The 25763-nt window shown below is 51.4% G+C and overlaps 8 protein-coding genes across 8 annotated transcripts; 4 read left to right on the forward strand and 4 right to left on the reverse strand.

Moving 5' to 3' along the window:
• Positions 1-272: 272 nt before the first annotated feature.
• EV422DRAFT_107053 (uncharacterized protein) lies at positions 273-1300 on the forward strand. Its single transcript, XM_053064560.1, has 3 exons — positions 273-366; positions 441-796; positions 869-1300. The coding sequence occupies exons 2-3, from the start codon at positions 538-540 to the stop codon at positions 1162-1164; spliced, it is 555 nt and encodes a 184-aa protein (XP_052924182.1). The 5' UTR covers positions 273-366; positions 441-537; the 3' UTR covers positions 1165-1300.
• Positions 1301-2918: 1618 nt separating this feature from the next.
• Positions 2919-4277, forward strand: EV422DRAFT_498067 (phosphatase 2C-like domain-containing protein; the record flags this gene model as incomplete). Its single annotated transcript, XM_053067986.1, has 7 exons — positions 2919-3124; positions 3198-3276; positions 3351-3545; positions 3618-3664; positions 3732-3841; positions 3923-4047; positions 4116-4277. 7 exons carry the CDS (start codon positions 2919-2921, stop codon positions 4275-4277), a joined length of 924 nt encoding a protein of 307 aa, XP_052924183.1.
• A 51-nt stretch (positions 4278-4328) lies between these two features.
• EV422DRAFT_107131 (Sodium/calcium exchanger protein-domain-containing protein) lies at positions 4329-5861 on the reverse strand. Its single transcript, XM_053064561.1, has 2 exons — positions 5149-5861; positions 4329-5083 (listed from the first exon to the last, which is right to left on the reverse strand). Exons 1-2 carry the CDS (start codon positions 5729-5731, stop codon positions 4545-4547), a joined length of 1122 nt encoding a protein of 373 aa, XP_052924184.1. The 5' UTR covers positions 5732-5861; the 3' UTR covers positions 4329-4544.
• An 11-nt stretch (positions 5862-5872) lies between these two features.
• Positions 5873-8794, forward strand: EV422DRAFT_598628 (uncharacterized protein; the record flags this gene model as incomplete). Its single annotated transcript, XM_053073644.1, has 5 exons — positions 5873-6204; positions 6265-6502; positions 6581-7972; positions 8048-8252; positions 8319-8794. Exons 1-5 carry the CDS (start codon positions 6152-6154, stop codon positions 8792-8794), a joined length of 2364 nt encoding a protein of 787 aa, XP_052924185.1. The 5' UTR covers positions 5873-6151.
• A 143-nt stretch (positions 8795-8937) lies between these two features.
• Positions 8938-9843, reverse strand: EV422DRAFT_498054 (translation protein SH3-like domain-containing protein; the record flags this gene model as incomplete). Its single annotated transcript, XM_053067985.1, has 1 exon — positions 8938-9843. The coding sequence occupies one exon, from the start codon at positions 9841-9843 to the stop codon at positions 8938-8940; it is 906 nt and encodes a 301-aa protein (XP_052924186.1).
• Positions 9844-10540: 697 nt separating this feature from the next.
• EV422DRAFT_598632 (dynein heavy chain and region D6 of dynein motor-domain-containing protein) lies at positions 10541-23481 on the reverse strand (the record flags this gene model as incomplete). The annotated part of the gene is made up of 11 exons (XM_053073645.1): positions 23267-23481; positions 23054-23189; positions 22791-22980; positions 22622-22718; positions 22047-22558; positions 20986-21984; positions 15930-20908; positions 11894-15868; positions 10779-11835; positions 10635-10705; positions 10541-10572 (listed from the first exon to the last, which is right to left on the reverse strand). Exons 1-11 carry the CDS (start codon positions 23297-23299, stop codon positions 10541-10543), a joined length of 12081 nt encoding a protein of 4026 aa, XP_052924187.1. The 5' UTR covers positions 23300-23481.
• EV422DRAFT_107238 (uncharacterized protein) lies at positions 23482-24703 on the forward strand. The gene is made up of 3 exons (XM_053064563.1): positions 23482-23971; positions 24053-24182; positions 24269-24703. Exons 1-3 carry the CDS (start codon positions 23597-23599, stop codon positions 24574-24576), a joined length of 813 nt encoding a protein of 270 aa, XP_052924188.1. The 5' UTR covers positions 23482-23596; the 3' UTR covers positions 24577-24703.
• EV422DRAFT_107229 (ribosome biogenesis protein Nop16) lies at positions 24462-25673 on the reverse strand. Its single transcript, XM_053064562.1, has one exon. It carries the CDS (start codon positions 25502-25504, stop codon positions 24830-24832), a length of 675 nt encoding a protein of 224 aa, XP_052924189.1. The 5' UTR covers positions 25505-25673; the 3' UTR covers positions 24462-24829.
• Between the last annotated feature and the right edge of the window lie 90 nt (positions 25674-25763).

Genomic DNA, 25763 nt, shown 5'->3' on the forward strand with positions numbered 1-25763 from the left:
CACCGACGGAGATTGCTCGGTGCACAGCCACCCGCAAAGCAGCTGCGATCGGTCACCTATCACCCTTGTGTTTCAAATAGGCCGATCCGAAGATCGTGGCCATGCTCTCATGAGAGCGCTTTCAACACAGGGACGAAGGGAGAACTCACCAACTCTCAACAGTGCACATTGGAACCACCTCACACTCCTCCCCTAACACCACGCAGGCAAGGAAAAAAGAGCAGCGCCCCACCGAACAGAACCACCGGATCCGCCCTCCCTGTATCTCTTACAGAACTCCCACCAACCCGAGACCTTCACCCGCTCCAGCAGTGCGTTGGTCGCAAAAGTTGCCAGCAGGATCTGTCTACTCACTGGGCGCACTACGTTAGTCTACTGTGACCACTACGCTCTCACCTCTTCACGAGAGCCTAACCACCTTTGCCTCTATCTCTGTTTAGCTACCTTATCATTCACAAACGAGTCGCTCGCCATTGAGGGAGAAGAGTCGAGTAACGAAACCACCCCAACAACTTCCACCACGCCGGCCCCTCTCACATGTACACAGAAGTTCAGACGGCTGTAACGTTTTTGGCGAAACTTTTCCACAGCAAGTCCTCCTCTGCGGCCGTCACCCCAGAAAAGCTCGCTGCATTCCAGCAAGCTCTGGTGGAACGGATGCTGGAGCATTACAAAGGTCACTGGGATCCTCAAAGACCTTGTAGAGGAAACGCTTTTCGCGCGCTGTGCATTCTGAACGGATGCGTAGAACCTGTGATCTCGGATGCTGTTCGAGTGGCCGGTTTGAAGCTCGCAGGTATGTTTTACGGATCAAGAATTGGGCTTTGGTGGACAACTGACCACTGACGCTTTGTCCGACTCTCTGCAGATCTCTCTTTCCCACCAGAGCTGGTATTATGGGTGGACCCACACTGTGTGTCGTATCGCATAGGGGACTTCGGTCAAGTCGTGACCGTGTGGGAAAACCGTGCCGTTCTCGATTCGGAGGCTGTGGAAATACCCCATTTCTTCAAAGCCAATCATCGAACACGATCCCCTTCGTTCAGTCGAGCGCAATCGCAGACGCCACCACCAGCGCAATCCCAACAGCAGCAGCAATCACAAAGCCCGCCGCCGCCGATGTCGCAGCATTATCAATATCAGAAAGCCGTGATGGCCAACTGAGGCTGATATAGCACAACGGCCCTGTCACATATGTTTTTGATCGTTTTTGTGTTTGTAAATACCTGTTGTTTCAATATCACTTGATATGTCGAATTCGAGGTAACCGCCAAGTCCGAAGGGTGATTGTGAAGGGGGCCACTGTTCCCGTGCAGGAATGGCATGCCTCTTGGATGCAAAGCCCGGGATGGCATCGGTCCTCCAATCCCATCCGTAATGAGGTGTCTCCCAACGGATGTAGTTAGCCTGCGCGGCCTTCTCCGAGGTAGGATGTTGCAAAGAGGAGGACTTTTCCCTTCACCATGAATTTGAAGGGAGTCTTAGCCGAGTCTCAATGGGTCTGAGCTCGGTCAGTTCCATCGTGACGTAAGTACCAAACGCGTTTTCCAGCTTTTTGAACGCGAGATTCCGCCTTTGCAAGTTTGAATAGCCGAGCCGCCTCGAAGTTCATATATTGCAGGTGGCATCCTCCCGAATCGCGCCAAGGCCTGCGTCGGCGGACGGGCGGGTCAAACGCATCTTTTCCCCGGTGAAATCGGTTGAAATTGGCGCATATTTGAATTTGGCGAGAGATTATCTTGGACTGCGAGTTTCCACCGATATCGGGCGGCATCCACAGTCGGAGCTAGTACCTATGCGTCTCCGTTTGCTTTCGCCCCTACGGGGTGGGGGTACTGTACCTCAGAGATTGCCATCACATAGAGAATTGCAGGTGGTCCTCGGGAAGTTCGCTCGGTCGTCTTCGTCGATGATGGAGTATATGCGAGGTCCAGACTCCCGATCCAGGATGATCCTGGTTTGGGCGGCAAAGTCCTGTGCGTCGGTGCCAAGGCAAGCGACTTGGCGAAGTCTGGCGGGCGCCAGGCGGCGAGTGCCCGTCCCCTCTCCCTCTCTCGAACAAGAGAAAAAACGGCGACTGCGAAGCCGACGAAAGAGAGAGAGAGAGAGCGAGAGAAAAGCGAGTTGCGACCTTGGCGAGAAACCCCGCAAATTGCTGGTACCAATTCCTCGGCTCAAGGATGGCGATGCGATATGGGTTGCTGTATTGTGCAGGAGCCGACGAGCGACGCATAAGAGTGAAGGAGCGGATCCGTCGCTCCCTTTTGGGGAAACGACGGCAGGCTGAGACTCTGAGGGAGCGCCTGTCATCAGACAGTGGAACCAACAAAGGTGTGGAACGCTAGCAGTTAGCGCAGGTGGTCAGTGCCTGCATTTGAGAGACGAAAAATTGTACGTGGGTTATTACTTAGCTGTGAAAAACCGTGTTGAAGGCGTTAAACAACAAGTCACCAGGTATCACATTGAAAGCGATCTATTTCTGTGCGTGTGAGGTCAGGAACCCTACTTGTACGTATTACCGGTGTCAATTTTGTCATAAGTGGGGTCGCTCCGAAAGTGTGACCCAGCCATCATCGTCCACAAGAGGATCTTGCGAAACGGAGCAGAACAGCACCGCAAGCATTCGCTGTCACTCATTTATTGGAGACGTACTCTGACCTTCCATGGCTACGTCCGCGCCTCCCCCGTTCTCTCCCGCCACTGCAGCTGCCATCGCCTCCGAGACGCAGCCTTACTTCCCAAGAACACTCGTCGAAAGCCCAACCCCACTTTCCGCAAACTCCAGCGCCAGTGGACGCTCGCCTTCGTCTTCGGCCCGCGGATCCGAGCCTTATCTTGGTACGCCAAGGAGCAAACTATCGCAGGAGTCACTCACTGGAGCAGAAAGTGGGACAAAAACATCGTCCCGGCGACGAGATATGACAGACAGCGCAGAATCAGAGACGCGGAAGACCAGGGCCGAGGGGAAGTCGGAAACAGTCTCGAGCGCATTTGGGGATGATGAGGTGCAAGGGCAAAAGACCAGCGGGTTCAAGATTGGGTTTGCGGAGGATAAGAATAAGAAGCACAGGCGGACCATGGAGGTATGGGATGTCACCGGCATGGACATGACGGCAATGGATCAGTGAAAGCGGGCTTAAAGCAGCTTTCGTTTTGCAGGACGCACATTCCTATTTTTACAATTTTGGGAAAAGAAGTGGAGCGGGATGGTTTGCGATTTACGACGGGCACGCTGGAAGATCAGCAGCGGACTATTGCGGCGCTCATCTCCATGAGGTTGGTGTGGGGGGAGAAGTTCTTAGGTCCGTCAAGTCGACGCCGAAGTCTGATCATCAATCATTCTCGAACAGAACTTCGAAACGCTGTATCAAAAGGCTGAACCGTCATCGATACCGAGTCTCCTCAACGAGACGTTTATGATGACGGACACACAGATTGCTGAGAGAAAGGCGTCCTATTCTGGTTGCACGGCAGTGGTTGGGTACATACAAACCGAGGAGCGACCACCAGCGAGCAGTGATGGAGAAGCCAACTGCGGGAAGCGGGTATGCTGAACTGGAGATATCTATTCCGAGACGCGACCGACCAGGCGTCTAACCGTCCACTCGCGTCTGCAGAGAGTACTATATACCGCCAATGTTGGAGATGCACGAGCCGTACTTTCGTAAGCGTTCCTCTCACTTTTTGTCTTGCTGGAGGATTTGATGACTAACAAAGTATTACCTTTCCAGACGGGGCGGAAAAGCAATAAGATTATCATACGACCACAAAGGTTCCGATCCGGCGGAAGCCAAACGAATAGTGGAGACGGGAGGATTTGTCATGAACAACCGGGTAAACGGTGAGCACATGAAAGTTGCACTGCTGTGAATACCTTTCAAAAGGATCAGGACGCTCAAGCTAAGATATCCTGCAAAAATAGGCGTCCTGGCTGTCACCCGTTCACTAGGCGACACATCGATGAAAGAGTGGGTGATCGGCAGCCCGTACACGACAGAGACGGTCCTTGGTCTCGAAGACTCGTTCCTGATCTTCGCATGTGATGGGGTAAGCTGTAAATCCATTTTCGCAGTGTTGGTCTCGTCCTTTTCCCGAGTACTAATGATATGCATCAGGTATGGGATGTATGCTCCGACCAAGCGGCCGTCGACCTGATACGAGATACGAGTGATCCACAACAAGCAGCAGAAGATCTTCTGGATCACGCACTCGAGAATTTCTCGACGGATAATCTGAGCGTGATGGTCGTGCGGCTTGAGCAGCCTTATGTTCCGTAGACGCTGGGGGGCATCCTGGCCCTCCCTGATTCTTCAATCTGCATCACGATAGCGAATACCGACGCACTCCTGATTCCTAAGCCTTTGGGGGCACAATCGAGTAGCGAAGCCTTGAGTGAATCTGCATGAGTTTGGGCGATGGAACATCCCTCCCGAACGGCAATGCTCGGCAAAAGTGTCGTAAATATGGCTTCAGGGGCGTAGTTTGCCTACTTAAAAACTGTTCCACGCTTCCCATGAGTATCATCTCTTCGTGTGCAAATGATTTCAGACGTCCTTGATCACGAAATTCCCGACAATGTACGCCACATAGCCTACTAACAGAAGTCCACCAACCCACTTCCGCAGATAGCCCGTATATATCACTACGATAAACGCCGCCGAGCTGCCCATCAACACACTCAAATCGTACATCCTAGTCTTATCCGACAGTCGCACATCTCCCGTACATAACACAATCCCCAGTACGAGCGTCAGCAACATGATATTTGCACCGACTGTGTTGGCGAGTAAGATTCCTGATTGTCCTCGTCGAGCTGCCATGACCGCCACCAGCTTCTCAGGGAGTGTCGTTGCAAATGAGAGCAGAGTTAACCCGACCACCGTGTCCGTCAGTCCGGCGGCTTCTGCGAATGCGGTTGACGACCCGGCCAACAAATAACCGGAAACGGATAAGGCGATGAAGCTTACGCCGACCGTTGCAACGTGGTATGCAGTGCTTTTCGGCCGGCGCAAGCCGATCCCGGGAATGATGCCATTTACAAGCGGCGTGCTACTCGTCTCGACTCTGCTGACGCCGTTGGGTCCTGGATTCCAAAATGCCATCATAAGTTAAGAAGCCGCAAAACGAGCAGCAATGATCCACACTAACCACTATTTAATCCCTCCTCGTCGTCACTACTACTACTAAGCCCGCTGTCGCTCTCGCTGTCCGAGTCGCTATCTACCGGTGGTTCCATGACTCCGCGGTAGATAGCATAGCCGACCACTGCTACGTATGCGGCAAAGACCAGCATCAGCCCGGCTCCCAGCGGTTTCGACAGATGGTTCGTCCATGCCAATGCCCCGACAACGAGGGTCACGACTCCCAAGAGTGCAGTATACAGTCTCGCCGATCTATCGACTTCCAACACGCGGTCACCAGGAAATAACAATCCTAGCGAGAAGCTTCCTATAACGTTGGCAATACACGATCCAACGATGTTGCCCAGCCCCAAGTCCCGGTGCCCCTGCGCCAGCGCGACAGTAACCACAGCAAGCTCCTCCCATTCTGCGCCGGCGGTCAGTAGCGCAATAGTCGTCTGCGAGACGCCGAATCGTTTTGCCACTATCGCGAGCGAGTCGACTAGTTTATCAGCCCCTTTTTCGAGCAGAACGATCCCGGCGACGAATAGCGCGGCGTAAAGCGCGAGCTGCCCTCCGATCGAGGGGATGTGATCTATGAAAGGCAGCATGGGGCGTGAGAGTCTACTCCGTATCAGCAGTGTCACCTCGAGTGTAGATGCCGTAGGATTGGCGATCCGAATTCAAAGGTGGCTGTAAAATGCTCCAGGGAAACAGACAGGAAACAGATGGGAAAACGAGGTGAGAAGCAGGTGAGAAGCAGACACCCCGGAAGACGCGCTCTCCCCAGCCAGCTCCCCAGCGCTCTCCCCGGAGCTTCGAATCTCTTCATTAGTCTCCCCCATTTCACAAGTCCTCAAGGTGCAGAAATGGCAGCAGAGTTCTGCAGACTTGCCCAACCAAGCCAATAGTAGCCTTAGCTGCCTCTAGAAAATCGAGCTGATATTATCAAACACCCAGATGGGGGTGCCGAAACCTCGCAGTGAGACTCTGATCTTGGTTGTTCCCGCAAGGCGCCGACTGCTGCCAACATGACGAACATACCACCTCGGTTCAGGTCTCAGGAACTCTCCACTCTCTGGAGGTGAGAGCCTTGCTGTATTGATTTGAGGCAGCTGGATATTCATTTGTCCTCCCGCAATAGCGAAGCCGCTCTGCTCGAAGCAAGTCTCAAAAACTCGGAGCGACGCAAACGTCAGAAGTTACACCCACCTCAAGAAACTGGGCCGCTTGACGCCGAGGGGCGAACATTGAGACTGTCCCTGCTGCAGATATATGAAGATCTGATCATCCTTGATCCAATACTGGCCTGGTCAAAGGGGGTCGACGATAAGATTTGGAATCTGGTTTTCCACTCCGCTATCCACCAGCTGAGGTCCGCGGTAAGGAAGGTGGGAATATGCGGATTGTTATTCTGCCTGGCGGGGCCACTTAGCTGACATCTGGTGCCACACACACAGGCAAATGGAGACCTTACCTCTCAGGCGGCCATTTCTCGCGAACTACAGCTTTATATCAAAAGCGGCATCAGCTTCTACCAGGTTTTGATTCTATGGCTGAAAAGCGCATTGAAGAAAGATCCTGTCGAAATGGCGATTTCCAGGTATACCAACTCCGCCGAAGAAGAGAGACTAGAACCGGAGGACACGCTGTTTACATCCCTCTGCGGCTTGATACACAAGTGCCTTGTCTCGCTGGGCGATCTTTCGCGATACCTCGAAATGCACAGCTCGACGCCCGACAAGAACTGGAAAGCTGCCAATGGATACTATACGACTGCGATCAAAGTCAATCCGGATGTTGGGAAGCCGTACGCACAGCTCGCAATCTCCGCTACCTACGAGAACAAGAATATGGCAGCTGTCTACTGGTACTGCTTGAGCCTCGTCAACAAGCAGCGGCATAGCGTCACAAGGGAAAATTTGACGGTTTTCTACAAGTCATTCATGTCTCTTGGTGGCCCTTCCAAAGTTGATGTCAGTCCGACAGGCACATTAACGGCAAATTTCCTGAATCTACATCGCTTGATCTTTTGTCACGACGATGTCCCCATCGAGGAACTTTTTCATCTTTACGGGAAGATTTCGTTGGATATAAACGATCCTGCATTGGCAACCAACGTTTACCTAGCGAGATGGTTGCAGATGGCGGTCCCGATTAGCATCGCCACATACGAGGATCTAAATCACAGATTTGTCGAGGAGGAGGATACCTCAGTCCGCCGTGCTTTGCGAAGCCGACAAGTATATGTCGCCGGAACAGGCTGCACTCTGATGAAGCTGTCATTGGACAACCTATCGACATATCTCTCAGACAAGGAGGACATGGCGGAGGCTTTTGCCGACGTCGACGACGACCATATCTTCTCAAAGTTCCTGGCTCCAGCGGCGGTCACGAGCGTTTGGCTGCAAACACAACTGGAAGTGTTTACGCAGTTTGCGAGCTATGTGAAGACTATCGAGAACGGACGGACGGCTCTTGAAACGTCCCTTATGGATATGTTATATTCGCTAGCGACTTTTACGAACATGGTGTCGTCGTTCGCAGAAATGGACGGCTGCAGTGATGCTCTGCCGGAAGACGTTGAGCTGCTCGGATTACCGCCATTGCGGCCTTTCTACAGGAAATTGAATCCAAAGTCACTGGAAAGTGTCGTGGCTGGCGAAAACCTATGCCTTTCCGTCAGCGATACACAGATTGCTGCCGAGCAGAATGTGGATGACGTGCGGTTGACGGCACGGGTGGCGAGGATAGCACAGTTCGCGAAAAAGCTCGCGGAAGATGACCGTGTGGATTTGTTCCGCTTCGATGAGGCTGAAGGCATGTTTTTCGTGGCGGATCAGCAATCCAAGGTGTGTCGATGAACATATCAGATTCCAGAGAAGAAGATTGTCCATGCAGCTTCTGATACCATTTCCCCTTGCCAGAAACGAGGCATGCACAAGCTCATGCAAGCATTGGCAACGGAACGACTGAAACATCAAGTGACGACGTTGGAAGAGAATCTGAACGAGATGAAGCAGACCTCGCTACCGGTGGTCATTTTTGACACGGGAGTTTACGTTCAGCTCACCAACGCTGTCAAGCGCTGGGTTACCGGTGGAAAATGTGTCGTAGTCGTTCCTCGAAGCGGTAAGAAGCGTTTCGCAGAGTCCCTTCTACGCTGTCTGGTTACTTGGCTAAAACAACATCCTTCAGTCATCGACAATCTGGACTATTTGAAGAAAGGCGCGGATAAGGAGAACGCTAGGGCCCGAGAGGCGATTAGATTTCTGGAGCAGCGTTTCAGATACCGATCGCCGTTTCTACGATCTCAGCAAGAACACGAGCAAATTGTCCCCTGGAACGTCAAAACGGGATACATCGAAACCCGTGCGAAGCGGGGCATGGTCGTCGACCAGGACGCGCCGAAGGGCGTATTCATTCCCAAAACAGCTCGCGGGCTAATGGCTTGCTTGCACTGGTATCATAGCAATGTGGCTCTGCCGGACACCTCCGCGCAACACGAGAACGAGGCGGATTCAGATCTCAGCTTTGTATTTGTTACGGAAGATCCCGAGATGGCTCGACTTTCCCAGGCTTTGGGGATTCGGACAAAGTCTTTGACCGATTGGGAGCAAACCATGATGAATCGCAATATTCGACGAAGGCAAGGGGCCTTTACTCGCCTATGATACTAGTCGTATAGTCTCAAAATCATATCTTCACAAAATGAGCGTGCGCATACTTGTACATCCATGCTGAGATCCATGAGTAACGAATGATTCAGAAGACAACGCCAAATAATTACATGCCATATACGCTAATATGCTCCAGTCTACCGTGCCAACCTCGCCTCTCGCTTCGTGCGAATGACGTACCACTTCTTTCTCCTGACCGTCTTCCAACCCTTGGTCTTCACACCCCATGGAGTTCTAGGTGGCTTTCCACCCTTACTCTTTCCACCACCTCCGTGAGGATGGGACACTGGGTTCATGGCAATACCACGAACAGATGGTCTCCAACCCTTTCTCCTCCGCGCACCGGCTTTACCCCAGTTTCGATGTTGATGAGCCTCGTTGCCGACAGCCCCGATGGTCGCACAGGCTTCAACGGAAATCAGGCGAACCTCCTTACTGGAGAGCCTAACCTGCGCCATGCCTTCGTCCGCGGTGAAAAGCAGATGCCCAGATCCGCCAGCCGATCGACAAATGATACCCGGCCCGTCCGGCTTCAGTCCGATACAGTGAATCTCTGTACCGACGGGAATATCCTTCAGCTTTAGACAATTGCCTTTCCTAATCATCTGGTTCTTCGCCAATGGTTCCTCCCCATCCACCGGCGTAGGAATGCCCATACGCCAAGAATGAACGATGTCTCCCGGGTTCACGTCAGCTGGCCGGATGATGTAGCTGAACTCGTTGGTCGAAAGGTTACGGAGCAAGGCCAACTCGCCAGTCCTGTTCGGATCGTATTCGAGCCGCACAACTTCGTGGGGCCCAGGAGTGTTTCGGAGAAAGTCGACGGTACGAACACGCTTCTTGTGTCCTCCACCGCGATGGCGAACGGTGATTTTGCCCGTGTTGTTCCTTCCACCGGTGGATCGTTTGCCGTACGAGAGGCGCTTGATGCAACTGCCCTTCCACAAGTGAAATCGAGTCGGGTGCCGCCTATTGCGAGAACCGTTGGAGACGTTTTTGTACACCTTCATATTTCCCACCACCTTCCAAAACTTGTTTTCCATCACAGGGCGCTCGACTTTTGGTGGTTCGAGACCTTGCTTCTTGAGCCTTTCCACCCATTTGAAGTACCGCTTTTGTGGTTTGGTGATTGATTTGCGATATGTCCTGTGACGGACTTGGAGGAGTTGCTTAGGGGCGAATGGTTGCGTTTGGCTGTACTGCTGAGTGCGACTGAGAAGCCTCGTTACGGTTGAGGATGGCGAGGCGAAGTTCGGTTGTGAGTGGAAGTGGGAGCATGCCGAGCGTTGCGCAAGAGAAGGCAGGTGCTGGTGATAGAGACGAGGCCGGGAGAGTGGTCCAGCCAGACCTGGCGACAGTACTCTTGGGAGAGCTTTGCCTCCGGCTAGCAGCGAACAGCACGATGCCATCTGTACGGTGAGTTTGCCGCGACCGGCGGCTCTAGATCGTCGACGGTGTTCGTCGTCAGAATTGCGATGTTCTGGCCAAGGGAGGAAGTCTGGTGGTCTCATGAAAATGTCGCCGCGCAACGGAAGATCACGTGCGGTAGCGCAAGTAAACTCGCTATTAAACTCTCTTTTACTTCTACTTCCAAGTTCCAAACGCAATATGTGACAGTTTGCCGTCAATCATTTGGTAAGGGCGTATTGACGTTATTACCGCCGCATCATTAGACTAATACACACAACAGCATTAGATGCCACATAAATACAGGTAGGTACATCTGAGAAATACGGAAGTCTAATCGTTCAACTGCAGCAGTCCACACACGCCTGGGGACGGGATAAGAATCAGCCATATGCTCTTGTGAAACAGCTTTGCGAGCGGTCCTTACCTCTCCTGACCCATTGATCTTCGGGATCCTTAGTCAACAGCCGCATAGACATAACATAGTTTGTGCTGTGTCTGTAGGACGAAAGTGACCAATGTGTGAGCAACGGTGTCGAGACCAAATCTGTGGGGTAGTTAGAATCCTTACCCGGTAGTGGAGAGTGTACCACGTCGAGCACTCGTTTTGTATACCGGGCAATCGTACGTGTTGTTCGTCTGGAATTTACTTCGTTCCCCGGGTTTCAGCCAAATGATTGGCATTGAATCGTAAAGCACTCGCGGGAAGCTCTCAACAATCGAGTTTTCCTGAATGTCCCATCGAGCTCCTTCCAAGAAGAGCCCGTTGATGTAAGCCCCTTCTTCTGGTCGTACACCAGCGCTCCGTGTCGCCTGCACTTGAAACTCCAGCCCGAGAAGATCGATAGGAATGGTGTACTTTCGCGCGTAATTTTGTAGACATCCGGTGAGGAAGCTCTGCGTGAAGAAAAAGCCACTAAGCCAGAAGACGATCGGCTGCCCCTTGTCGATCCAGGTACGGAAGAACGCCAATCGTTGGAGCAGGTCATTGAAGTACGACGGCAAGGGCTTGATCGACGGGTAGGATTTTCCAGCCCACATCTTTGGTATCGTCCCGACCAAAATACTCTGCAGCACGTCCTCCAGATCGCCAGACATAACGACAAGACCCTTGATGGCTTTTTGGATATTCTTCAGACTCCCTCGAACGACCTCCGACAGATTTCGGAATCTGATGACTTCCTGAAGCAGAACGGTATTCATGCTTTCGCTGTATGTCACCGGATACTTTGTACTGACTTCGTGGAGGTCAAATGCCTCCGGTAACCGAGCTAACATATCCGAAGCGACCTCCGACACGATTTGCTCGGTGGATCTGGACCCTGAAGATGCCGTGTTGCCTTGCGTCAACATAATGGATCGAAAGAAATTGTCCGTGTCGAGCTGACTCTTGGTGATGTCAGCGTTCTCGTGCAAGTGGAAGACCTCGGGGCGTGTTTCCAAAGGCAGGGTCTTCACGTACTCAAGAACTCCCGAGTAACTGGTGCTGTCCGGAACGTGATATTTACCACTAGGCGAGAAACTGTATTTGTCTTTCTCAATCTGCGGCGTATAGAACAAGTCGAGTAACGTCATCAGGCAACGACGATCTTTGTCGTCCGTCACGCGCCCACCGTAATTGCATTGACCTAGAGATCTGGTTTAGCATTTCCTTGATATGAGAAGAATGAAATTTGGCAGACCTACCCGTCAGGTATGACAAAGCATCGTATGGAACGGTGTCATACTCGCTCAGAAAGTTTCGCAGCTGGCGTGCAGAAATGCGCAGATCCGTGTCATTGAACTCGTAAGGAATGTTCCAGCCGATGGGTCCAAACTGCCTTCGTTCCTGAATGATTGCGTGAAAGAAACATAACCCGAAAAGCATCTTCTCAAAGACGGCCTGCTTTGGTGATCCTTCGTAAAACGTTTTGTCATTCAAGGGGTCGCCGTTGTACGATTTCGTCAAGTTCGCCCGTAGCCCTGCAGGAGGCTCGTTTGTCATCTTCACACCGTTTTGCAACAGCGTCACCGGGAACTTATCGCTCGGATACGAGGTGAGCCACAACCGGAAGTCGCGATGAGTCGTCTCTGGCGCAAGCTCTTCGCAGATCTTTTCCAGACTAGCCATCCAGCTGATGGCAAGATGGCAGTTTTGTAAAACTACCCAAGTTCCGCCTTGTACCCCTGCCGCGATCATCTTCGCTGCAATGGGTCCCTGTCCCTGACCCAGCGAAATAGAGTTGAGTCGCGAGCCTCCCATCTTCTTCTCGTCCGCAAACTTCAGCAAGCTGGTCATCGGGTCCGCTCCAGGTGACAGCACGAAGATTAACGGAGACGTAGTATTTGAATCTTGGTAGCTACTAGCAAGATCAAAAGGCGGGGGTTCCACGAACTTGTTGCCCATCTTCTCGATAATGAACACTGTAATGGCGGCTATCATTTTATCCGGGCGCAGTGCTCTTAGAATACACAGCTTTTGGAACGCATCCAAGGTATCCTTCCACTTCCCAGGAGGAGGAATAGTCTGCGGCGTTGGGCTATCAAACAATCGTTTCCACTCGTCAATGTTAGAAACAAAATCGACGTCGAATCCTTGGAAAGGAGGTAAGGATGACAAGCGGCATATTTCGTTCCATGACCTCTCACCAAGCCATGGTGTGTCCGGTTTGGGAGTTTTACTGCCAGTGATGCCCATTCCACCGGTAAGCAAGAATCTCCATTCGTCTCCATTCACTTCTCCCCGACCTCTCAGAATCGCCACAGTCAAGAGGAAGGAGAACACAAGCTTATCTTTTTCGAACAGCGATCGACAAACGTTTCGGTAGAGAGCCTCCGTAAAATGAATTCGTAACGTTGTCAACCGTTGTTCAACATCGGAAGATTTCTCGCTTGTTTCTATCGATGTGACGAAGAGATTGATATACCAGGTCAAGCTGTACTGGTACATGGGTTCGATATTTGCAAGATCCGCAATGCAAAAGAACAGCAAGGATGAATAACCAGCTATTGGCTTGTATCCCACACGAATCTCATCAATCGTCTTCTCGGTTGCCTCCGCCGCCACTTGCTTTTCGTTGATCGTTACGGCCAATGCTTTTGACGAAGACAAAATTTGGATCCCGGTTTCATCTTCCAAGATGTTGCCCTCGGACGATGAGAGGACTTCCAGAATCTTCGATTCAGCAGCTTGCAGCTGCTTCTTATTTTCAGCACTTTGAATAACAAGCTGCGCTTTCATTTCCTCCAGTTCCGGTCTTTCTTTGGCGATTACAATACCGAGCAATTGATCCTCCAGCCCCTCAGGAGTAATCATGAAGTTCAGCAAAGTTACCTTCGTAGAGAGTTCCGGCAGGTAGTGTGGATTTCGCAACTTCGTTGTTATGTAGAATCGGAACTCTGGCGAGTACTCTACGGTGCTGTCACCGAGACGGATGCATACCACACCTCCTTGACGGAATGTTTGTTTGAGAAGTAGGGGTTCGAGAACAGGATCGATTTCCTCAAGAACATTTTCCAATAGAACGGGAGTTCCAAACTGTATGGCGTTTTCGAGCGTTCGGATGTAATCCGAGTCGGTGAGCTTGATTACTTGCAAGTTCTTCGCTTTCTCTTTGTTTTTGATCCACCGATTCGCTTGCCCTTGCGGATCGATCATCAATGGCCAACGATGTGCGTTTTGAATCATAATCCCGTTGTCAATCGAGAAAGAATCTTTAGGGAGTCCGCAGAGTGTCCATTCTCTGATCTGAATAGGATCCCCAAGAACGTTCGCCAGTTTGATATCATCTGATTCCGAACACGGTATATTCTTCTCCTTGCAAGCTTTCGTCCAATCCAGAACACATTCGTCGCGATAAGCTTTCGTAAATGCCCCAAGGTAGGCGACCATTCCGCTAGCTACGAGAACATCTCCAGTTAAGGCAATATACTGCTTTTGCAGGTCGTGAGCAGTCTGCGTCCAACGATCTTTTTCGTCACCCAACGACCCAATCAGCTTTTCTGCTCGAATCAACTGGTTGGAAACTGATACGACCTGCTTCTCCAAAGCGTCTTTCTTATCCGTCATTGCTTTGAAGTTGTTCTCCAAAGCTGCCATACGGTCCTCAACGGCCTTCAGAGCGTCTCGCTTCTCTTTCAACTTGCCCATGACTTCGGCGACCTCTCCCTCTGCCTTGGCGAGAGCTTCTCGCTTCGGTGCGACGACTTTCGCTACCCTATCGTACAGTTCCATAGCCCTGACCCAACGACAAAGACCTTCGGCAGCCGAAGAAGCTTTCGCCACCTTCTCGGGGTCGAACTCCGGATTTTCGATGAATTTGGAGCGAATGACCTTCATGATTTTAGGATCGATGTTATCCTTATCGTACGATTTCAAACTCGCCAAGAAGGAACTGTCGCCCAGCATCTTTTGTGCTGGAGCCCAGTAACTCTCCTCTTTTTTGCCACTCGCATCCGCAACTTTGACCGGTTTCACGTCTTTCATCACGCAGACGGCTTCCATAACGAACTTGACACCGGCAGGAGGAGATTTCATAGTTTTCAGCAAATCCACGTCCGCTTTTTTTAAAGTGTCCAGCGCCGCTAAAGCCGACTCCAAAGCTGGAACTGCTTCTGCCAGTTGAGCCTCGCAATCTTCCTTAATTGCCGTAGCTTCATTGGCTTTCTTTGTCGCGACTTCTTCGTCAGCCTTGACGACCGTTTTCACTTGCGTCACTTCGACCGATTCCTTCTCGATCTGAAGCATGATAACATCGGTTTCTGCCTGGGTCTTAACAAGCTGCGGCTGCAGTTCTCCAAGGTCCACTTGCATCTTGGAAACTGCACCCTGCGCATATGCCAGTTTCTCAAGACCATTTACGTATCGATCTCGTAGTTTTGACACCGACGCCCGCTTCAGGGCCAAAAGGTCCATGAATGTCTTGATGAGCATGATGAACGATGTCGCCGTAACATAGTTATGTCGTTTGAAGATGCTCAAGAATTTGCCAGACTGAGCTTTGGTGCTCTCGTGGAAGTACTTGCACATCTGCACCACGCTCACTCGCACGTGGTCTTCCATCTCGACATCCGCAAGGAATTTGTTTGCCACTGCCCCAAGAGCATCGTCAGGCCAGTCCGAGAACCAGTCAATAGTGCAACAGTTGATGAGCGAGGGGAATTTCCTCAGCCTATTACGGAAGGCGTCTCCAACCGGGGACATGCACAAGCAGATATGCAGATTTTCTCTGCATCTTTCCAAGAACCACTGGAACATGGCTGCTGGTGATGAATCTGTTCCACGACCCCCACCGCCTCGAGTGTCCGATCGCATCAAGTCGAAAAGCTCCTGCTTTTCGTCCGTCGCAAAGAGATTGGGCACCTCACCAGCGTTCAACATGTTGTTGATATCTTCCAAAAACGATTCATCCTGACATTGAGTGTCGCTGAACAGGAAGATGGTCGGTTTGCCTAGCCCGCCGGCCGACTTAAAGACTTTCTTCAAATCATCATGCCACGCTTGCACGTTGTAGTTCTTCGAAATCTCCACCTGGAAGACATCGTACTCGGCCAAGTATGCTGCCATACGTGTCAGACTTTGCCTCCCGCTGCCCCCGACCCCAACCAGGAGAATGTTCCCACGGGGTTGTTGCAAGACTCGGCTGATGCGAGATAGGTGCTCAATAGCAAATCGGAACATCACTGGAGTAAATGCAGCACATTAGCTCAAAACGTCCGTCGCAAATCCCACCGGACGACATACCCAGGTTCATTGGCTTCTTGCTAACAAGATTGTATTCGGCGAGGCTTTTCTCCATGAACTCGGTCAGTTGACCAAGGTCGCTGATTTCATCATAAGCTCGGCCTGTGGCATCCCGTGGTGACAAATATGTGCCGAAGATCAAACTTCTTAAATCGTCAAGTTCGACCTTTCCGTCTTTGTTACTATCGTAAGTCTCGAAGACCTGCTCGAAGTCCATCTTGAAAGCATCCTTCAACACTTGGGTTTTGGCATAATTGAAGAACCAACTCCTATCCTCGTCGTCGATGAGCCGATCATAGATAACCCTGTATGCCTCGTGAAGCCATAGCCGCACCATTTTGGGTTTGTCCGTGATAGTATCAGGTCTCGACAACAGTACACCTTGTACAATACGAGCGAAATCTCGAAGGTTGAAGGTGTAGTGCGACTTCTTGGGCGTAGGTAACAGATTCAACATTGCGCCTCTGTAGATCTGCCTTGTTCCCTCAATGATAGGCTTCGTCAACTCCGCAATCTCTTTCGGAAAGTTGTTCGAGGTTAAATGCCATTCAAGAATCGTTTCAAATATTCTTTGCAACGTGGGGTCGTCGAAGGCTGCGATCGTGATGGTATTGAAGTGCCGCAAGAATCTTGATGTCACTGGGTTTCTCCCGCCCCCAGGAGGTCCCATTGCACCAACAAACTGGATCCCTTCAAACTTCAGGAAAGTGTTGTCGCTATACCATCCCTCATGGTCCATCCACTGCCTCAATAGCTCTATGGGTGGTTGTGCTCCGTATACTTCGCGAGCCGGCATGTTCAGATCATCAACGAAAAATACCGCCCGCTTGCCCATAGGAGGACCAAAGACCCCCTTTCGCCTTTTGTCCAATTTTGACTCGATGATTTCCTGAGTTTGGTTGGCCGTCGTTTGGGCAGAGAAGTTGATAAAGTTTGGAACGAAGACGTCCTTCGCAAGCTTGTTCATCAACCCATCTCGGATATACATCGACTTGCCGGTACCCGTAGGACCCACGAAGAGGACGTGCTTCTGATGGCGCACAAGTAGAGACAGCAGGAACCCGTACCGTGCCGTGTCCACTGTCGGTACTAAGATGTTGTCCACTTTCACCTTCGCAGGTATCGTCCAATTCGTGGCGATGGTTTCCACCCATGGTCGCCAGGCACCACCGTCCCGTTTATCGTACATAAAATCGTACACCGATCCTTCGGGGAGTTTGATAGCGTTCGGGAAATCCCTTGGTGGTGCGGTTCCCAACAAGTTGCGGAGATTTGCCGAAAACTTCGATCGCCCGCTTTCATCCACACTGGCTCCCACCGACCAGATCAAGGCGAAGACAAACAAATTTTGTATCATCGCACCGGTAAGCTCTCCAGGGGTAGTAGTATCTTTGCTGAAATCATCCACGAGACTTTCGAAAATGTTGAGTAGCGATGCCATCATATTGCTATCCCCGGTTTCTGATAGTTCAACGCAATTCCTCCGTACGAAGAACATGCTTGGAGAAGCAAGCCAATCCACGGCTCCCGTCAGTGTCTTCTTTTGCTCCTCGGAGAGGACCGAGGTGTTGAGCCATGACACGAAGAGTGTGTCGCGCCACCCAAGCCGCTCAGGCTCCATGAAGATCATTCCGCAACGACTGACGGTGGCTGGGGAGGCTACAGCTAAGTCTCGAACTTCGAAGATCATACTCATCGTAGACGAGAGCTGAATGATTTCCCCGCTGTTCAAGCATAGCTTCTTATTGTCATCCAAAACGGTGTTCATGTTTTCAATCCAGACTGCGTCAACGGGACCATCGAAAATCAGCCATTTTCGCTCAGGACTAGGATTCGAAGCAAAGTTCCTGAAGCCAATGGCGAGAATGCCATCTGACCACTCATGTGTCACCGGGTCGAACTGCCCATAGAGTTGACCCATTGTGATCGACTTCGGATTGAGGATGCAGGTGACGACTTTGGCTTCAGCATCCGGGTAGTCTTTGTTGATCTCCGTCAACGCACCCTGCAGGACACGATAGGCCGCGGTCTTGCCCGAATAAGACTCTCCCACCAACATGAAACCGTGTCGAACCAACATCATTTCGTAAACTTGCAGTATCTTCTCCAAGAATGCTGGCACAAGCTGGAGATTGGATTTGACGCAGGTAGACCCAATTGCCTTGATCAAACGCTCGTAGTCTGGAGTAGGTAATGTGACCCCAGGGAACAAATCTGCTGTGATGCCGCGGAATAGTGGAATGTCTTGAGCCAAGAATTTTGCGAGGTTCACATCGATGATGGATCGCAAAACGATAATGTTCTCGTTCTCATCTGGATACTTCAACTTCAGCGCTCCGCAGGCGTTCAAGACCGATTTCACGGCTCTCATGCCGTAATCGTAGTGATCTTGCGAACTGAGCTGCTCGGAACAGAGTCGATAGGTGGCCGTAATCTTGACAGCTAAACCTCGTGCGTTGACGAACCCGAAACTGTACAAACTGATTTCCGCAATCAGCGTGTAGTCAGGTACCATCATGGCTACCGGTCGGAACAGAGCTTTCAAGTTATCGGGCAGTTCACTCCGTCCTGCGTACCCCGGGTTCATAGTGATGAACGAGTTGCAGACGGGGTTGAGATTCAGCTCGGTTCCTTCGAATGTAAAGATTTCCAGCTTGGCCGCTTTTGCACGCTGGATTGTCAGAATCTGTTGCGCCACCACAGACAACACTTCCAAGTCAATGCGATTGAATTCGTCGAAGCAAGCCCAAGCGCCAGCTGATGCGAGTCCCTTGAAGAATTTCCCCATCGCGATGTAGTCCAGACCATCAGAACAGTTGTACACGACACAAAACATGGCGAGAGCTTTCGCAAGATCTTTCACGGTCTCCGTTTTCCCAGTCCCAGCAGGGCCTTCCGGAGCTCCGCCCAAGTTCAATTGCAGCGCTCCGAACAGCGTTCGATAGCAACGATCGGTCAAAGGCGTAATGACCAACCTCGCAGTGTTGCCCAGGTACTCGTACCCGTATTTCTGAACGGAGTTGATCATCTTGACTATGAGCCCCGTTTCCTTGTCGGGGAAGTAGTATCGCAGTTGACTCAGCCACTCGAAATCCGCCGTACTAGAGACCTTCTTCTCATCCAAAGTCGTGACGACATCGCGAGCATGAACATCAATGACGACTAGAGCTTCAAGGGTTGTTCGCGAGAGCCTGGAGAGGTCTCCTCTGACCAGCTCAACGACTTTCGAAAGCCTTTCGGTGTTCTGGTCGGCATATTTCGCAAGACCGTCTTTTCGACCTTCGAGAATGGCGAATTCGACCTCCTTTGTCCAGAAAATCTGACTGACTCCCAAGACGACCTGCCCTGGCCAATTTAGCACCCACTGTTCTCGTGGCGTCACCTTGTAATCGTCGAAAGCAGCAGCTGTGACGGTTCGCATGCTGGCCAACATAGCCTTCTCGACATCCAACAACCACCGCTCCACAGCACCTGCCGCTGCGGCGGTGGAGATTGGGTTGTTGAACTTGATGTACTCTTTCTGACTACTGTACATTCCGAGAATTTCGACCTCTTCATCGAACTCGAGACTGTTGACACCTTCGAAGCATTTCTTGAGATGTGGCTGGACACGCTTAGGGTCCCGAGTCTCCGACAAGATCTCGAGCATTTCGTCATTCGACAGGAAGAAAAATCGAGGGAAGTACAATCGCTTCACCTCGAGGTACTGATTGAGACCCTTCTGAATCAGCTCGAGCTCTATGTTGCTCTCCTTCAGCTTTTGCAGCAGATCGGGCATGGAGCAAACGCGTAGGACATGGCGATCCTGATTGGTATACACCATGATGTCTTTCCAGGTCTTGTTCACGGACACGAATCGTTTTCCTTCCGTAGGCATCTGCCGCATAATGTCTTCAGATGAGAAGATCGGCTCCAGATACAGCCAGGTGGCCTGAACTTTCAGCCACTCATCCGCAATTTCCTGCATAGTGAGGAGACGCTCCTCCCAGGCCCTTGTCTCTTCGTCGAAAGCTTTGATGAAGGGCGAACTTCGCATCGTTTGCGTTTTGACAATGTGGTCGTCAAACAAGGATTGAATGTCATCTAACGAAGATAGAATATGTGTTCCGGTATCCCGATACTCCACGGTGCCGAATTCGACATCCTGCCATTCCGTGTACATTTTCTGCAATGCCTTCTCGAAAGAGTATTCTTTTGTCGCGACGCCGCTTATCTGCTCCAAGTTGGTCATGAACTCCGCCAAGTTCCGTTCCAATACTCCAGATAGACTTGTTGACTCGTCGGGCTGAAATCTGAATCCAACGACTTGACTGATTTCCTTCCAGTGCCGTTCCCGTAAGCCAGGATTACACAGCGTGCTGATGAGTGGCAGAGAAATCTGGAACCGTTCGATGTTCTCCTTGGTAATTTCAGCAATCTCCAAAGGTGCAGGGTCGTTCTCGAACTGGATACACAATTTGAAGATATTCCGCCGCATCGTTGTTACTTCCGCCTCAACAACCTCCGGGTCCAATTTGAGGAAAGGACCCGTCATCCAGCTGTGGTAGCAGCGCTGGAAGTCGACAGACGTCTGGTATAATGTCAAGAATGGCGCCAGCGAGTCCATGGTAGCGTTCAGCGCCAGGAACTTTGTGGTCTCCCATCCGAACATCTCCTCCTCTCTATTGAACACCATAATGCGCTCAGCGATGGAGTCCAGTCTGGCCTGGAGCTTTTGAGCGGCTTTGAAGTATTTGGTGATCTCCTCGTAATTCCCGAAAGAGTGATACTCCTCAATCTGCTTCGCATAACCGTCGAGCTCTCCCAAGAGTTTTTCGCGCCTCGCCTTCAGCTCTTCTTGGTTGGATGTGCGAGATGCGGTTAAGAGAGTTTCGGCGTCGGCGAAGGTTGGCGCCATTTTCGAGGGCCAGGTGAAGAGCTCGGTGTTCTGATCATAGTCCTCTACCGTCAGGTTCGAATATATGAGCATGAAATTGAGCCTACAATCAGAGATTCGTTTGAGCTGGGGATACTCAAATCGCGATGCGCTTAGTATTGGGACGTTTCCATCTCTCACCTCTTCTTGGCCTCATCCACCTGATCCTCCAAAGTCCGCATAGTGACGGTCCTCGTAGTATCAATGAACTTCTGCAGGCCAACCATCTCCTCCACGTTTGTCGGTGGCGTCAGCATCGTCTTCGAAATCTTCTCGAACGACGCAGTGATCTTATTGCAATCTTCCCTGAATAAAACGCCCAAGTTGTTCAAAATGATGCTGCTGAGATCAAACGCGCGCTCCGACAAGCTGTTGATGAAGTCATTGCATTGGAGTTCGAAGATGGGGAACTGAACGGTGAATGGATATGCGCTGTGGATTTTGGCGGACGCTGTTTCCCGATAGCGTTTCACTTCCTGCATCATTTGCTCGGACGTTGGCTCGCTCGCCAAAAAAGCGTTCACCTCCTGCGCAGCAGCTTTTGTGATGAGTCCCCGATGCTTATCGTATTCCTGAATGTAGGACTGTGGCGTCGAGAACCGCTTCGTGATGGTGTCGCTCAACTTTGCCCGCGCCATTGCGACGACGTTTGGAAACGTCTCGGCGAATGCCACACGAATGCATTGCTCGGGCTTCAGGTTCATGATACCAGCGCGGGTGCTCGTCACTGTCTGCCCCGTAGAGAACAACTGAGTCTCGATTTTTGGGACCCTATCGGCTGCGACCAATAAAGCATCGAAGAGTCCATCGATGGTAGTAAGGAAGTCGCGAAGACTTGGTTCGAAGGTGATTTTCGTGTCATCGAGGACAAGCTTAAGAACAAAAGTGACGGACTGGGTTGCATTGTCTGGGCCTGTGCGTCCCTTTGATTGTGCTCCCGACGCAGAGTTTGCCACAGTGATGTCGCTATCGAAAAGCGAGACAAAGTCGTCCACGGAGCCTTGGATGATGAGCCTCAGCTGATTTGCGAGGATGAACGAAACGGTTCGGAAGAATACTTCAATCTTCTCGGAGCTTATTGCCGACCATTCGTCCCGTTTCGTGTTTTGATAGAACACGTTCAGCATCGCTGGGTACCAGCTGTTTCAGAAGAGATTCAGTCTCTGAGTTGAATCTCCCACTCCATTTGACAGACCACCTACCTTGTCAAAAGCTTCTCATAAGCCTTCTCCATCCGCTGGGTCATGAGCGTCTTGAAAGCTTTCAACTCATAAGCTACGCCCTTTCCCAGCACACTCTCTAAATCAAACATCCGCAAGTTCTCAAATTTATGCCAGAGCTCCTGCGTCTCCACGATCGTGGGGTTGACATAGAACAAGTTCTTGAAGATGAGCTGCTGTGCTTGTGTATACGCACTCTGCCAGGACGGCGTCGATTTGCGGATGTTTACAAAATTCTCTTGGCTGACGTGCGCGGTGTCGGCAGCAAACTCGACCTTCTCGCGGGGATCTTTGAGGACAAAGTCAACGATGGCCTTCTTGACCGACATGTGGTAGTCTTCGCGCATCTCGGCGGAAAGGGTGTCGAGGGTCATTTGGTGGAAGACTTTGAGTTCGTCGGGTAGGAGGCGGAGCACGTTTTCCAGCCATTGGTCTTCCATTTCGGCTACATGGTGCGTATCGATGCCGTTGGTGATGTAGTAGTAGTACCGTTGCTGTATGGGAGGAAGTGAGCCTTCGATTGCCCCATTCGAGGGACGCGGATGATGCACCTCTACCATGGTATCCTTCTCTTGCAGGCCCCCTGGTGGCCCGTCCTCATCGAGATCATCACCCATCGATCGTGAGACCGCAAGGGCCTCATTGGCCTTCTGCCTGTTTTAAACATCTTAGATCCTGTCACTCCTCCAAAATTGGCTCAGTCATTTCGATCGTGACAACACTTACATCACCATGTTGACTAGCGTCGTCCGGAAGGACTCGCGGTCCTTCTTTCCGCTCTTATCTTGCCTCGTTGGCGAGATATTTGCAGTTCGGTCTGGCAAAGGGGGAACCCTGATACCACCTTTGGTGCCATCCTCTGTGAGACGTTTTGCTCGCTTGTTCTTGCGAGATAGGATATCGGGGTCTGGTGGTTCTGATGACGAAACAGAACTGGTCAGTGACTCTCCCGAGGAAGCAGTGGACTTGCATGAAGAGTGCTCGCTCACCCCGGTGGGAACTCCTTATGAATGTCGACTCCAACGTCTCAAAGGTGCCTAATGGGCTGTCATCGCTTTGCCGTGGAATATACGATGCCCCCGACTGCCAGGACCTGCCCCTGGTCCCAGTCGGTAGCAAATCTTTCTGCATCGAAGGGATGCGTTCAGTGAACAAGAACCTCTGAGCGGTATCAAAAGTAGAAACCGTATGTGTCTCCTCACCTGCTTCCCGCTTGAGGCGGCGATCGCCTGCATTTTTAGAAGAGACTTGAGCGAAAGAATCGGAGTCGAAGGTGCAAAGGGCGGCGGGCCAAGCTGTTAATTGCTGAGTTGACAAGGACTCCGCTTGCTTACGTGTTTTGACAGGTTGCTCGAACCTTCAACGGTTTGTCAACGATAGACTCAAAGGACCTTAAAACGATGGCCGTTAGACGATGCGTGATATGCACGTCTCCGAACCAACAGAGCAGCAGCTAAGGAAAGCACAAACTAGCCTTACGGGGGAGTCCTGAACGACACCTTTACCGTCGAAAAAATTTCATACGCACCCAGATGATCGCGGGCGAGCGGGTGCTCCAGCAAGGTCACGGTCCAAAGTCCGTACCGCAGTCCTCAAAACCCGTCCTTGCAAAGTCCCAGGAGGTGCGAACCAGGTTCCCACCAGTAGCACCACACAAGGAGGCCATAGTCTCGGCAGTCCGGGTGGGCTCCACCGATGTCTGGTCTGCAACGGACGATGATGCCTCGTTGAGAGCAAGCGCGAGTGCGAGTCGCTCCGCGAAGTCCTCAGCTTTGGAGCTCTTAGGAGACACAAAACCTGCTTTGAGCGGCCGACAACAAAGCGATAAGACAACTAACGTGCTGGCACAATCGCCGGTAGCGGATGAGGGTGGTGCACCGCCATCAAAGCGAAGTGCGGCAGAGAAGGTATTGATAGCACAATATAGCGCGAAAACTCTCGCCTCCATGAGGCATCCAATGCAGATGTAAGATAACTTCTCCGTGGAGCTGTTATGTTTAAACATCCTGACTTTACAGAACGATGACATGTCGAATGATCCTTTCTTGCTCCTAAACGAATTTCTCGCTTGTATTGCATCGAAATCATATCCTCGGGCATTACAGATCTCCGCCAAGAGTAAGTGATGGCTAGTGCGTCATCGTACGATTTGAGCGACCCATTGGGTGATATGCGGATCTTTCATTTATTCTGACCATCAACAGTTCTTTCAAGCGATCCTACCAATGCAATGATGAAAGAATACCAGCCAGTCTTACGGACCCGAATAGCACAGATCAAGGAAGCTGAAGAAGACGAGGAAGGCGAGGAATCAAGCGATGAAGACGACTCGGAGGACAACAGTCAGGATGAGGTTGACCATGGTGGCTCTGATGATAGTAGTGATGAGTCCGAGGATGAAGACCAGGACAGTGGGAATGGGAGCAGTGCCTCGGACAGTGATTTAGATGAAGGACAGGCATCTGGTGATTTTGCGCATGACGAGGTTTTAAGGAAAGAAAGGGGGACCTGAATCTTGAAAGAATCCTATGGAAGGAGATGCTTCATTTCTTGGAAACCTTTATCGACGATCACATTACAGGCCATAGAGTATTCCCAATGTGTCGTACTGCTGCTGCGATTCCTATTTAAGAACGAGCCAGGGAATAAATTACTTTCTCAAAACAAAACGTATGCTACATGATCGAAACAGCTACGAGACGAATGGCAAGCAGGAATGGGCTATGCACGATTTGGATTAAGGGGAATGCGGGGAAACCGATCTATCATGCTGCAATAAGCCTTTCAATCCTCTTCCGCAGTTGACCAGCAGACAATTGGAATCGGTTGAGTTTGATGTCCATCGCCATTGCCTCGTAATTTCTGCCATGCTTCCTCATCAGGTCCCCAAACACCTTCCCCTCTTGCTCAGAAGCGTGCCTCACGAGCTTCACAATATCCCGTGCTTGCGCCTCCATAGCTTCAATGACAGCAGTTTTCGGCGCCACGGGGGCATCTGCTGTTATAGATTTCAGCCCAATCTTTCGCCCAATCCGCTTCGCTCTGTGGTCTATCTGCACCGGGCCGTCAACTTCAACGTCGTAATCTTCGTCCTCCTCACTGTCCTCGTCGTCGTCGGCGATTTCCGTTGCTAACAGGGTAGTTACTGACGGCGCGGAGGCGTCTATTACCCTCCATTCGACCTCCGCCTTCCGTGCCTCGATCGCCGCCAGCTCTATCGCTCTATCCGCCGCAGCGTGTTCGGTTCCTCCAGCTGCTCCGTTGAGCGCCGACACGAGTCCCATGCGTTCGTAGTTCTGCTTCAAGGTCAGCTTTTTGTCCCACGTTTTGCGGACAAGCGGGTGTACACCGGCGAAAGAAATATCGTAAGGGTTCTTCTGCTTGCGGGACACCTTCTGGGAGGGTGCCCTGTTTAGTCGTCGACCTCTTGGGCGGGCCATGTCGCTCTACGGTGTTTAGTACTGGGGTTCGTGCGGAGTTCAGGGCTCACTAGCTGGAAGCTGAGCAATAGCGGTACAGTAACGTTGCTTTGGAGAAACAGGCAAGCACTATTGCTATGGTTTGAGGGCAATGCCGTGGGTTCTTTCTGGTGGTTGACGTGTACAAAAGCAAAAAAGTGGAGAGGAAGGAAGAGCAGAGCGAGATGTCCATGTCCTGTGCGACCTTGTGTCACCTGCCTCGTGCGTCTGAGACTCTGAG

This window comes from Fimicolochytrium jonesii, assembly GCF_025526975.1.
Source record: "Fimicolochytrium jonesii strain JEL569 chromosome Unknown EV422scaffold_17, whole genome shotgun sequence".
Taxonomy (NCBI): domain Eukaryota; kingdom Fungi; phylum Chytridiomycota; class Chytridiomycetes; order Spizellomycetales; family Powellomycetaceae; genus Fimicolochytrium; species Fimicolochytrium jonesii.